The sequence below is a fragment of the Muscardinus avellanarius genome, assembly GCF_963383645.1.
Source record: "Muscardinus avellanarius genome assembly, chromosome: 5".
NCBI lineage: Eukaryota > Metazoa > Chordata > Mammalia > Rodentia > Gliridae > Muscardinus > Muscardinus avellanarius.
This window is the reverse complement of record NC_137790.1, coordinates 59,117,687-59,131,558: the sequence shown is the minus strand read 5'-3', so window position 1 is coordinate 59,131,558 and position 13,872 is coordinate 59,117,687. Positions and strand designations below refer to the sequence as shown.

At 44.7% G+C, this 13,872-nt stretch overlaps 1 protein-coding gene across 1 annotated transcript; it reads right to left on the bottom strand.

The window, feature by feature from the left end:
* Positions 1–5,093: 5,093 nt before the first annotated feature.
* Positions 5,094–6,846, bottom strand: LOC308263368 (pre-mRNA-splicing regulator WTAP-like; the record flags this gene model as incomplete). The annotated part of the gene is given in 3 exon segments (XM_080696364.1): positions 5,094–5,832; positions 6,396–6,594; positions 6,597–6,846. Coding segments are annotated over 3 exon segments (1,188 nt in total).
* Between the last annotated feature and the right edge of the window lie 7,026 nt (positions 6,847–13,872).

Here is a 13,872-nt window from a genome sequence, read left to right as displayed (position 1 = left end):
GTGTGTGTTATTGGGGATTAAACCCAGGTGCATTCTACCTACCTCCAAGCTACATTCCCAGCCCTGTTTTATTTTATTTTGTTTTGAAGCAGAGTCTTGCTAGGTTGATAAAACTCACTACTTTCCAAGGCTATCCTCAAACTGAGATCCTTTTCTCTCAGCTTCCTGAATACTAGGACTATAAGCGTGCACCACCACGCCTGGCTTTTATTTTTTATTTTTTGCGGTACTGGGGATGAAACCCAGGGGCATTCTACCTCGGAGCTATACCCCCAGCCCTATTTTTTATTCTTTATTTGGAAACAGAGTCTCACTAAGTATCTCAGGCTTTCCATGAACCTTGATCTTCCTGTCTCAGACTCTCAAATGCTGGGATCACAAGTGTGCACCACCACGCCGGGCTTTATATTTTCTTTTCTTTTTATTTTTGCGGGTCTGGGGATGGAACCCAGGGGGCATTCGACCTCTGAGTTACACCCCCTGCCCTATTTTTTATTCTTTATTTTGAAACAGGGTTTCACTAAGTTGCAGAGGGCCTCACTAAGTGCTGAGGCTGTCCCCGAACCACGATCATCCAGTCTCAGCCTCCCGAATGCTGGGATTACAAGCGTGCACCACCATGCCCGGTTTTATTTTGTTTTCAAACAGGTTCTTTCTGTGTTGTTGAGTGTCTTGATAAATTGCTGAGACTGGTCTCAAACCTGCGACCTTCCTTTCTTATCCTCTCAAGTATCAGGATTATAGGTGTGTACCACCATGCCTGGCTCTAGACTTCTTGAGTTTATTTCTTAGGTTGCAATATTGATCACCCCAAATAAATGCTATATATATATTTTTTAATCCCTGACCAGACTGGCTTCATTCAGAAAGTCAACAAATCCAATCCTAGAAGATATTGGTTTCAGACTTCTAGAATTATGAGAAATAAGTTTCCATTTATTTAAGTTACTCAAGTTGTGGCAATTTGTTATGACAACCACAGGAAATGAATAGACCCCTGGCCCAGCTTTGACTACTCCCAGCACAGCCCCGCCCAGCTGCCCCTCCCCCATCCTTGCCAGCTCTCTTCCTGAGTCTAGACCACCAGGAGATCGCACCTTCCTAAGGATTTGTGTGGCCACAAAAATATGCTTTGTATTTTATAAGCCTCTCTCCTACCTTGACAAAAGTTTAGTTATTTAACTAATATCTGTTGAAGAGATGCCACCATAAGGGAATAAGCTAATTCCTCTGCGGTCTGAAGCTAAGACACTGTCTAAAATCACAAGGAAGCCATGCAAGGAGGCACACATCTGTAATTTCAGTATTTGACTCAAAACTGTGATTCTCCTGTCTCAGCCTCCTAAATACTAGGAATATATATATATATATAATTTTTTTTTGCAGTACTGGGGATTGAACCTAGAGGCATTCTACCTCTGAGCTACACCGCAGCCCTATTTTATTTTTTATTTGGAAACAGGATCTCACTAAGTTACAGAGGGCCTCACTTAAATGGCTGAGGCTGGTCACGAACCTGCAATTCTTCTGTCTCAGCCTCCCAAGCACCAGGACTCCAGGCATGTGTCACCTCAACCCCTGCTGCCACTGGAATATTGAACTGATGTAACCCATAGATGGTAAGCCTAATTTACCTTTGACTAATTAATTTATTTTCAATTGCTCTATTAAATTTCTTTATTAGAAATATTCCTTTCTCTTTCCCCAAATGAAATTTCGGTTATAGTAAAATACTTCTACGAACTTTTGTGTAATCCAGTTCAGAAATTAGAATGTCTAGTTGCATTTAGCAGCGCTAATTCTGAACTTGATTAAATTGGAGAGTTCTCGCCTCTAGCATTTGTTTCAGTTGCACAGAAACTAGCAGCGTCTTGCTAGGTTGATAAGACTAGTCAGAGAGAGGAGCATGGCCTGCTCATTTCATCTTTTCCCATCCAATGTCTCTGCCCTTCCTTACTAGCTAACTGGGATTTTAGTCCTCTGTTATTGGCTAACATTCTCAAAAATGATATAGAATTTTGATTCTAGAAGGCATAATTTTTTTCCACAACGTGTGTGTGTGTGTGTGTGTGTGTGTTACTGGGAATTGAACCCAGGGGCATTCTGCCTCTGAGCTCCACCCCCAGGTCTATTTTTATTCTTTATTTTGAACCAAAGTCTCACTAAGTAGCTGAAGGTGGCTGCTAATCTGTGATCCTCCTGTCTCAGCTCCCAGATGCTGGGATTACAAGTGTGTGCCACGACACCTGGCTCCACTATGCATATATTTACTTTTTTATTGGTGCATTGTAGTCATACATCTTAATGGAGTACAAGATGGTGGAGATATACATGCACACATCACCCAGTTAGCCCTTACCCAGTTCCCACCGCATTCCCTCCCCCTCCCTCCTTCTCATGTTTGGCTTAGTGATTGACATTGCTATGTTTGTTAATATACATCATGTGCATTACAGAATTTCCTTTTTCCCCCTTCCATTCCCTCAGTTAGGTCACCTTACTTGCTCATCTATAGTATTTTCTTCTTCACCTAGAGTTCCTCCTATGATCTATTTTCTCCCTAGATTCTGCACATTAGGAAGAACATCCAATTTCTTATTTTTTGTGACTGACTAATCTCACTTAGCATAATGTCCTCCAGTTTCATCCATTTCCCTGTAAATGACATAATTGTGTTTTTCTTAATGGCTGAGTAAAATTCCATGGTGTACCCCACAATGTATTGTTAATGTAGCAGCTTTATTGAAATATAATTCATATACCATAAAATACACCTCTTTTTTTGTGGAACCCAGGGGCTTTTTTACCTCCGGGCTATACTCCCAGACCTATTTTTTATACTTTATTTGGAAATGGGGTCTCACTAAGTTGCTGAGAGCCTCACTAAGTAGCTGAGGCTAGCTTCTAACCTGTGCAATCCTTCTGTCTCAGCCTACCAAGCACAGGGATTACAAGTGTGCACCACCATGCCTGGCTTTTATTCTTTATTTTGAAACAGGGTCTCACAGAGTTGCAGAGGGCCTCACTAAGAAGCTGAGGTTGGCTGCGAACTGCGATCCTCCTGTCTCAGCTTCTCACATACAGGAGGAGTATAGGCATGTGACATCATGCCCAGCTGGATTTACCTACTCTAGACATTTTGCATGTATGGGACCATCTGTCTTTTTGTGTCTGGCTTCTTTCACTTAGCATAGATTTTTCAAGGTTTGTTCCTATAGGAGCATACATCAGTAGTTAATTCCTTTTTCTTTTTTTTTAAGATATATATCACCTTAAAAATTTTTTTTTGTTTAGTGCATTGTAATTTTACATCATATTGGAATAGAGTGACAGAAAAATACATGCATACAACTCTTAGTGCCCTTCCCACAAGGTCCCTTCCCCTTTCTCCTCCCTCCCTGTACATGTCTCTAAATTGGAATTGGTCATTTTGTATATATTCATAGCATCATTTCAACTATTACACTTTTTGTCTTTGTCCCCCACTCCTCCTTTCCCTAAGACCCCCTCAGTCACTCCACTGGAGTCTCTGCTTTTCTACCTTATGTTATCTTTATTTCCAAATTATCCCTCTAGTTTCCACATATAAAAAAACTCAGAAGTCTACTCATTTTTTGAGACTGGCTAATCTAGCTTAGTATAATATTCTTGAGCTCCATCCATTTCCCTGCAAATGGCAAGATTTCATTCTTTATGGCTGAGTAAAATTTCAGAAGAAATACAAATGGCCAACACATAAGAAAAAGGACTCTCTATCTTTAGCGATCAGGGCAATGCATATCAAATCTATGCTGAGATTTCATCTCACTCTAGTTAGAATGGCAATCGTCAAGAACACAAACAGTAATAAATGCTGGCGAGGATGTGGGGAAATAGGAATCTTCTTACACTGTTGGTAGACTTCCGACCTAATACAGCTGCTATGGAGATCATTGTAGAGATTTTTCAGAAGATTGGGAATGGAACTACCTGGATATCCTCCAATGGAATTGAATTCAAATGCTATATTTATACTTGCATACTCACGTTCATAGAAGCCTTGTTTGCAATAACCAAATTATGCGATAACACTAGGAGTGAAATTGCTGTGCCTTAAGGTAACTCTGTTTAGTATTTTGAGAAACTGCCAATCTGGTTTTGAAATGACTAAGCCATTTTACAATTCTACCAGTAATATAGGAGAATTTCAATTTCTCCATGTCTTTATCAATACTTGTCATTGTCTTTTAAATTTTTATCCACTGTAGTGGGTATGAAGTGGTTTTAATTTGCATTTCCCTACTAACTAATGATGTTGCTCATTACTGTGTGTTTATTAGGCAGCTACAAAAAAAATCTAGGGTCTTGTGTGACCTAGCTGTCTTTGTACAACTGTCTATCCAGAACCTATGCCCATTTTTTTTTGAATTATAATAAAAATATTTATTTAGGTTTGGTCAGTACAGGTAAGATATACTGGAGCCACAGAGCAATATGCATTAACAGGATACAATAGTTTATAAAAACTGAGTAACTATGCACACAAATATCATAAACATTCAGTCACCTAAAGAGGAATTGCACAGATGTATGGTGGAAAAAACTGTATCTAACACTGAAACTACTATAGGATCCCAGCAACGAGTCCAACCTTTAGTGATAAAAACTACTGTACTGGGCAAACTTGGCGGCTGTAAGCCCATCTACTCTAACAGGTGTGAATGGTGCTCGGGTACACGACAGCATGGCAAAAATGCCCTTACACCGCACAGGCTCTAGAGACACAGATTTATACAGACATCATTGTGTTATGCTTTAAGGAAAATTTCCATTTACAACTTCACATTAACTCATATAAAAATAACTTGACCCTACACAGAATGTCCTTTTAGCAACATTCAAAATAATTAACTATTACAATTTAAAAGTGGCAGAGGTACTGAAGCAAAGAAGAAAAAAGAGGGAGAAAGAGAGGGAAAGAAGAAGAAAAATGAACCAAACAAAACAAAACCACACCCACAAAAAGGCAAATTGTGACCAAAGTATGCATTAATTTCTGGACAGTATCCTCCCCCAAATTAAATGACACTGTATAAAAATTCGCTGGAAAAACATTACAAAATGGAACCCTGTACATTTACACTTGAGTCCAAGCCATTCTGAACGTGGAGAGAACCCACAGTTCGGTTACCTTTCCCACTCACTGCTTTCTCCTCTTGAGGGTCATGATTGGAGTCTGTGTCATTTGAGTGGTGTGTGAGAGAGTTTTCACTGCCCGTGGGAGAGTCTACACTTTCATACCCCGCACTGAGTTGATTTACGTAACTACTACCTCCTCTGCCAGTTCTCTCCTCTGAGCTGTTGGAGGCCTTATTACCATTCCCTGGAGAAGAAGGAAAATCATCCTCGGCTGCATTCCCCTCCCTGTGAAATCCAGACCCAGACGTCCTCAGACGGGAGGAGCTGCCGTTACTTGGTCCGTTTGCCAGCCAACTGCAGTCCTTACTAGTGGCCTCTGCCTGTTCTACAGGTTCAGAAGATGTAGTCCTGCTGGTACCTGGGGCTGAAGCTTGAGACTGCTGCTGCTGGTACTGAGCCAACTGCTGGCGCGTCTCCTTCAGTTGTTGCTGAAGAACTAGAATGGTATTCTGCATACTTTCTACTTCTTCATCAAGTTGAATGATGAAGTCATTCAGTTCATCCTGACTGCTTTTAAGCTCCTCACTATATTTCTTCTGTAAAGCCAACTCTGCTTCATGCTGTGCAATACGGCCCTGGGACAGCTGCCTTCCAACCTCTTGGTTCTCCTGGATAAGCATTCGAATTTTCGCCATTAACTTTTTGCCTGTTTGACTCATTTGAGTTTTGACCCAGAAGTTCAACAACAATCATGAAGTCCACAGTCTTATTGGCAAAACTGATATACAGTGTCTCTTAAGTCATTTATGCTCAAGGTTAAGATCGATGCATATTCCATTTTTACATTTTACTGGAATTTTACATCTTCAATTCGTGATTTTTAAATCGCTAGGTTTCAATCTTCCAAACTGTCTGAAGACACAGTGTGCCACAGACTAAAGACTTCTGTTTCTCCCTCTATTTTCTTCAAACAGAAACATTTCTCAAGTGTCTACGTGTTCTAGAAGGGGAATTTTTAGGAGGTGGCCTCTTCTTCGAATAGTCTGCGACATCAGGCCTCTGAAGCAAGGGGGAGGGGAAGAGAAAAAAGCTGAAATACAAGGTTCATCTGGTAAGTTTTACATTAATCATTAGGAGCTGGACAGTGTAAGAATGTGGCTTTTTTGGCTCAAAAAGTCTGAGTCTTGGTGTGGAAACGAGTGCTTGGCTGTCCCACCACAGCTTTCTCATAGTGGGACTGTCAGGGAAGTCTTGACTGGGGAGTATGATTTGTTTACCTATAAGGCATAAACTTCCAGGCACTCAGTTCATTTTGGGCTTGCTCCAGTTTGTCTTTAGTCTGTTCCAGTTCACCTTTCATCTTTAGAAAAAACAAGTTGATCGCTGGGTCCACCATTGTCCATCTCAGTTGGGCGACACTCGGCTGCTGCACTTGCTTGCGATACTGGATTTGAGTAGTGCACTCCTGCATCTCTTCTCCTTGGTTGCGAGTCGCATTACAAGGATGTTTTCTCTGCGTGCAGACTCCTGCTGCTGTTGCTTTAGTTTTTCTTCAGACTCCCTTAAGCCAGTTACATCGTTTGAGTTAAGGTCTGTGTACTTGCCCTCCAAAGCTTGAACATATGCTTCATATTGTTTCCATCTTAAAATTAATTCATCTCGTGTCATAACTTTGAATTCTGTTTCACTAAGTCGAACCTTTTTTGGGAGAGGTTCTTCACTGGTCATCTTGGATCCGCGACCTGCGCCTCCCAGGGCAGCCACGCTCGATCGGGGCTCTGGGCCGCGCAGCTGCACCACGCCGCACCGGTCTTCCCGAACCTGCGGGCGCCGGCCCCTTTGCCCATTAAAAAAAAAAAAAAAACATTGCTTTTGCTGGGCATGGTGGAGCACGCTTGTAATCCCCACGCTTGGGAGGCTGAGACAGGAGCCGTCCTGTGAACTTGCCGCTGCCGCCAGCAATAAGGCGCTGCTGCCGCATCCTCTGGTGTGAGGCCAGCGTATCTCCTCTATGGCTCTGAGCTCCGTTCTGAGTCCCCCTCCTCTCTGGGGCTGGTGCTGCAAGGGAAGAAGGTCTGGTTTCTAGTGTCTCGTCTTTCCAGCCCTCTTTTTCTCTGTCCCTTGTAATTACATTTTTTGTTTCTCTGCTGATGGTGTTTTCTAGCTATGAAAGGCGCCGATTTTGTGGTAATAGAGATTGGTTGTTAGCGGGGCTCGTAAGCCCCGCTTTTCTCCGTCACCATCTTCCTGGAAGTCTTCTGGCATTACTTTGAAAAATAGAGTGCTTTTAACATAACCCTTATAAAGCTGGGCATGGTGGCGCACGCTTGTAATCCCCGTGCTTGGGAGGTGGAGACAGGAGGATCATGCAGTTTCGAAGCCAGCTGTGCTGGCTTAAGATACCCTGTTTCTAGATTAAAAATAATATATATAAAAATAGGTCTGGGAGTGTAGCCCGGAGGAAAAAGGGCTTCCAGCAACCCCAGTACCACCAAAAAACAAAACAAAAGAAAAAAAAAAAAAACACCATAATCCTTATATAATGATCAACCCTAAAAAAAAAAAAAACTAAAAAAAGAAATTCCACGAACATTCTACCTCCAAGCTATACCCCCAGCCCCATTTTATTTTATTTATTTATTTTGGGGGTGGTACTGGGGGTGGAACCCAGAGGCTTTCTACCTCCGGGCTATACTCCCAGACCTTTTTTATATATTTTTTTGGAAACAGGGTCTCACTAAGTTGCTGAAAGCCTCACTAAGTAGCTGAGGCTGGCTTCGAACCTGTGCAATCCTCCTGTCTCATCCTCCCAAGCGCGGGAATTACAAGCGTGCGCCACCACGCCCGGCTCCCCATTTTATTTTGAAACAGGGTCTCACTAGGTTGATGAGGGTCTCACTACTTGCTCGTGCTGTCCTCAAACCTGTGATCCTCCTGTCTTAGCCCCCCAAGTACTGGGATTACAGGTGTGTGCCACCACTCATGGCTTCAATATAAATTTTAATCTATATTCACATTACATAATTATCCCCCCAAATAACTATCCTGAAATAAAACCCAGTCAAGGTCCCTGTGTAACATTTGGCATTCATATTCTCTAATTTGTTTTCAATCTAAGAGTAGTCCCTTGTTGTCTGACTGTCTGCCTGCCTGCCTGCATGCCTGCCTGCCTTCCTTTCTTCCTTCCTTCCTTCCTTTGTTCCTTCCTTCCTTCCCTCCCTCCTTCCCTCCCTCCCTCCCTTCTTTCTTTCTTTCTTTCTTTCTTTCTTTCTTTCTTTCTTTCTTTCTTTCTTCCTTCCTTCCTTTCTTTCTTTCTTTCCTTTCTTTTTGTGGTACTGGGGATGGAACCCAGGGGCATTGTACCTCTGAGCAACACCCCCAGCCTACTTTTTATTTTTGATTTTGAAACACGGCCTCACTGAGTAGCAAAGGGCCTCATTAAGTAGCTGAGGCTGTCTTTGAACCTGTGCAACCCTCCAGAATGAATGCTGGGATTATAAGTGTGCACCATCACACTCGGCCCTTGTTGTTTTCTTGATACTGAATGTTTGAAGCATTTATACCACTCATTTAATAAAATGCCCCCATGCTCAGGATTTGGCTGATTCTTTTCTCGTGCTAGTTAACATGACCTTCTATTTCCTGAACTTGCTGTAAACCTGAAGTTAATTTGTGTGTGTGTGTGTGTGGTACTGGGGGTGGAACCCAGGGGCTTTCTACCTCTGGGCTATACTCCCAGACCTATTTTATCCTTTTTTTTTTTTTTTTTTTTTGGTGGAACTGGGGTTCCTGGAAACTCTTCTACCTATGGGCTATACTCCCAGACCTATTTTATCCTTTTTTTTTTTTTTTTTTGGTGGAACTGGGGTTCCTGGAAACCCTTCTACCTACGGGCTACACTCTCAGACCTACTATATATATATATATATATATATATATATATATATATTTTTTTTTTTTTTTTTTTTTTTTTTTTTTTTTGAAACAGGGTCTCTTAAGCCAGGGTGGCTGGCTTCCAACCTCCGCGATCCTTCTGTCTCCGCCTCCCAAGCGCGGGGATTAAAAGCGTGCACCACCATGCCTGGTTTATACTTTATGTTGAAACAGGGTCTCACTAAATAGCTGAGGCTGGCTTCAAACCTGGGCGATCCTCCTGTCTCAGCCTCCCAAATGCGGGGATCACAAGTGTGGGCCACCACGCCCAGCCTGAAGTTAGTTTTAAAGGCTTCATTTAGTGTTGAATAGACACCCTGGGAAAAATAGTTCATAGGTGGTATAACTACTACATATTTCTTTTCTTCTTTTAAATATGGAATGCTTTTTGCTCATGGGCCATGCTAATCTCTGTAACATTTCTTTTTTCTTTTTCTTTTTTTTTTTTTTGCAGGTCTGTGGATGGAATCCAGGGGCATTCGACCGCCCAGCCACACCCCCTGCCCTATTTTTTATTCTTTATTTTGAAACCAGGTCTCACTGAGTTGCAGAGGGCCTCCCTAAGTAGCTGAGGCTGTCCTCGAACCTCGATCCTCCAGGTCTCAGCCTCCCAAATGCTGGGATTACAAGCGTGCGCCACCACGCCCGGCTTTTCTCCGTATCATTTCTATTTTAGTTCCTGTGAAGCAGAAGCAAGCACAGTACTTCATATTTATACATACAGCTAGATGAGGAAAAGTTTAGCCATTGAATAAGGCAGTATTTTTTCCATTTTTCAGTCAGGCATTCTGTGCATGCCTATAATCCCACTACTTAGGAGGCTGACACAAGAGGATCATAGGTTTGAGGGCAGCCTCAGCAAGTAGTGAGACCCTACCTAACGAGACCCTGTTTCGAATTAAAAAAACAAAATAGGATTGGTGGTGTGACTCAGAGGTAGAGTACCCCTGGATTCAATCCCATCACTATAAATGAATTAGTGAATGAATGAATGAATGACTACATTTTTCATTTTTTATGAGAAAATAATCTTCAGGGTTTTATGGAAGTGTCCTGTTACCTAGAACCATTTTACCCGAACATTTTAGCATCCTTTAATGATCATTTTTCTGTATCAATTATTTTATAGTAGGTTACAAGTTGAAGATTTTCCATTTTTATAATTTTCTTTTTTTTAAATTTATTTTTATTGGTGCATTGTAATCATATATCACATTGGAATACAAGACTTGAGAGGATATACAAGCACACATCATCCAATTAGACCTCATCCAGCCCCCATCCCATTCCCTCCCCCCGCTTCGATCCCATGCTTGTTTGGTGATTAACTTTGATACATTTGTTTATGTACCTCCTGCTTTTTAAAGAGGCTCCATCCTCCCCTATTCCATACCCTCTGATTGGTCACCTTAATTGCTTCATTATAGGGCCCTTTCTATAACTCGACCTCTTCCTGTTGCCCCTTTCCTCCTAGTTATTGCTGATTAGGGGAAGCATCTGGTTTTTATTTTTGGCAATATTTCTCTGTGCATGCCGCGTTGTAAGTACTGATTCCACTCTTGACAGCCCCAGTAGTGGCCTGGCTACCCGGTGGACTGATCCAGACCTCGCTGGCTCAAGCAGCGGCCTTGCCTCATGGGAGGCCCTGATTCTGGTCTCGCTGACCCCGACACCGGCCTAACCCCTCAGCTGACTCCAATCTTGGCCTCGGAGGCCCCAGTAGTGGCCTTGCTTCATGGCAGGATCCAATGCTGGCCATTGGCCCTGGCACCGTCCTAACCCCTCGGCAGGCTCCGATCCTGGCCTCGGAGACCCCAGCACCGGCCTTGCCTCATGGCAGGCTCCAATGCCGGCCTTGCTGGCCCCGGCACCGGCCTAACCCCTTGGCAGGCTCTGATCCTGGCATTGGAGGCCACAGTAGCGGCCTTGCCTCACGGAAGACTTCGATGCCTGCCGCTGGCCCTGGCACTGGCCTAACCCCTTGGCAGGCTCTGATCCTGGCCTCGGAGGCCCGAGCACCGGCCTTGCCTTACAGCAGGCTCTGATGCTGGCTGCTGGTCCCGGCTTCGGCCTAACCCCTCGACAGGGTCTGATCCAGGCCTTGGTGGCCCCAGTAATGGCCTTGCCTCACGGCAGGCTCAGATGATGGCAGCTGGCCCCGGCATCGGCTTAACCCCTCGGCAGGCTCTGATCCCAGCTTTGGAGGCCCCAGTAGTGGCCTTGCCTCACAGCAGGCTCCAGTGCTGGCCATTGGCCCCGGCACCGGCCTAACCCCTTGGCAGGCTCCGATCCCAGCCTCATAGGCCCCAGCACCGGCCTTGCCACACGGCAGGCTCCAATGCCGGCCTCGCTGGCCCCAGCACTGGCCTAACCCCTCGGCAGGCTCAGATGCCGGCCTCGGAGGCCTCAGTAGTGGCCTTGCCACACAGAAGGCTCTGATGCCAGCTGCTGGCCCCAGCACTGGCCTAACCCCTTGGAAGGCTCCAATCCTGGCCTCGGAGGCCCCAGCACCATCCTTGCCTTACGGTAAACTCCCATCCCGGCCTTGCTGGCCCCGGCAATGACCTAACCCCTCGGCAGGCTCCGATCATGACCTCAGAGGCCCCAGCACCGGCCTAGCCTCACAGCAGGCTCCGATCATGACCTCGGAGGCCCCAGCACCGGCCTAGCCTCACGGCAGGCTCCAATCCCGGCCTCAGAGGCCCCAGCACCGGCCTAGCCTCACGGCAGGCTCTGATCCCGGCCTCGGAGGCTCCAGCACCGGCATTGCCTCATGGCAGGCTCCAATGCCGGCCTCGCTGGCCCCGGCACTGGCCTAAACCCTCAGCAGGCTCCAAACCTGGCCTCAGAGGCCCCAGTAATGGCCTTGCCTCATGGCAGGTTCTGATGCTGGCCGCTGGCCCTGGCATTGGCCTAACACCTCGGCAGGCTCCGATCCCTGCCTTGGAGGCCCCAACACCAGCCTTGCCTCACGGCAGGCTCTGATCTGGCCTCAGCACCGGCCTAACCCTCGGTAGGCTCCGATCCCGGCCTCGTAGGCACCCTCTTTGCCCAGCCATTTCCCCCCCATTCTCGAGGGTGCGTGGTGGTAGCATTCTGCCCCTGGGGTTGTTACTTCAAAGGTTCCAGGTGTAATGCATCAGATCTCTGCCTCCCCTGAGTACTGGCCACTGCCATTGCCACTGCCTCCACCATTTCAAATCTTTACCAAGCTCTTTTTCCACTCTGAATTTTGTCCAGTGTTCCTAAACATGCGCGATGGTAACATTCGACATTTGGTGTAATTTCTCCAAAAAAGTAAGGTTGGTAGGATCCAATTTCTGCTTCTCCTGAATACAAGTCTTCACCACCATCGCGGAGACTGCTTTCAACACCGCCTTTCTCCTTGGTCTCCGTTAAACTCTCTCCTTACAGGTGATGTCCAAGATTCTTAAGAATGTAGAGAAGAAGCAGTCCTCCTTCGCGGGGAAGTTTTCCAAAAGTTCCTGTTCATTTGGATAAGTTTTGTCTGCATCTCCAGTATCCTGGCATCTGCAACGGCCTTCTTAATCCCTCTCCGATATTTTTCTTTTTTCTTTTTCTTTTCCTTTTTTTTTTAAATAAGAGAAGACAGTATGTGTGGTTTGAGGAGGTAGTGGGATCAGGCACTCAGTAGCACTGTGACCCGGCCCGGTTTCCCCATGGGTCCAGTGTGCTCCGCACTACTCTGCCTGGGGCCCAGAGTACTACGACCTGGGCCCTGGCTGTTCCGTGGTCCGGCGTGCCCTGCCCAACCCCTTCCCGGGACCCAGGGTCTGACGACCAGGCCCGGTTTTTCCAGGGGTCTGGCTTGCTCCGCGTGGTCCGGCCCGGGGCCCAGAGTCCATTTTTATAATTTTCTAGCTTTTTTTTTTTTTTTTTTTTTTTTTGCAGGTCTGGGATGGAACCCAGAGGCATTTGACCTCCGAGCTACACCCCCTGCCCTATTTTTTTTTTATTCTTTATTTTGAAACTGGGTCTGACTGATTTACAGAGGGCCTCACTAAGTAGCTAAGGCTGTTCGTGAACCGTGATCCTCCGGGTCTCAGCCTCCAAAATACTGGGATGACAAGTGTGCACCACCACGCCTGGCATAATTTTCTACATTTATCTGCCAATAGTGTGTACAACTGAGTTCTTTTTGCTTCTAAAAAGTCAGAAGAGATGTTTAGTTCATTTGATTTAACTACCAATTATCAGAATAAAGAATGAGTGTGACAATCACCTCCAGTGGTGGTAATGAATTCTTCTTCATTTCTCTTTTCTTTGTATAGTTGATTTTACCTACTATTTATTGTTCATTGGTGAAAATACTGGCTCAAATTTTTCTACATTTGACATGACCTTGAGATACGTTAATTATTGCTCATTCTGGACACAAAATATCCCAGATTAATTTTATGCACTTTCTACCAAGACTTGAAATTAATTAATCTTCAAGGCAATCAATTTTTTTTAGTGAGGAATAATAGGTAGAAATAGGTTGTTAGTTGCACTAGTTATTGGTATTTTACCATTGTTTATTAGCATATGTGTGTTTTCCCAGAATCCAACACTTGTCATACTTATTTTTTGGTGTGTCTGTGTATGTCTTTGGTACTGAGGATTGAACCCAGAAGCATCCTAAGTAGGTTTTTTTTTTTTTTTTTTTTTTTCCGGTACTGGGGATGGATCCCAGAGGCATTCTACTTCTGGGCTACACCCCTAGCCCTATTTTATAATTTATTTGGAAACACAGTCTCAGTTGCTGAGAGCCTCACTAAGTAGCTGAGGCTGACTTTGAACCTGTACAGTCCTCCTGTC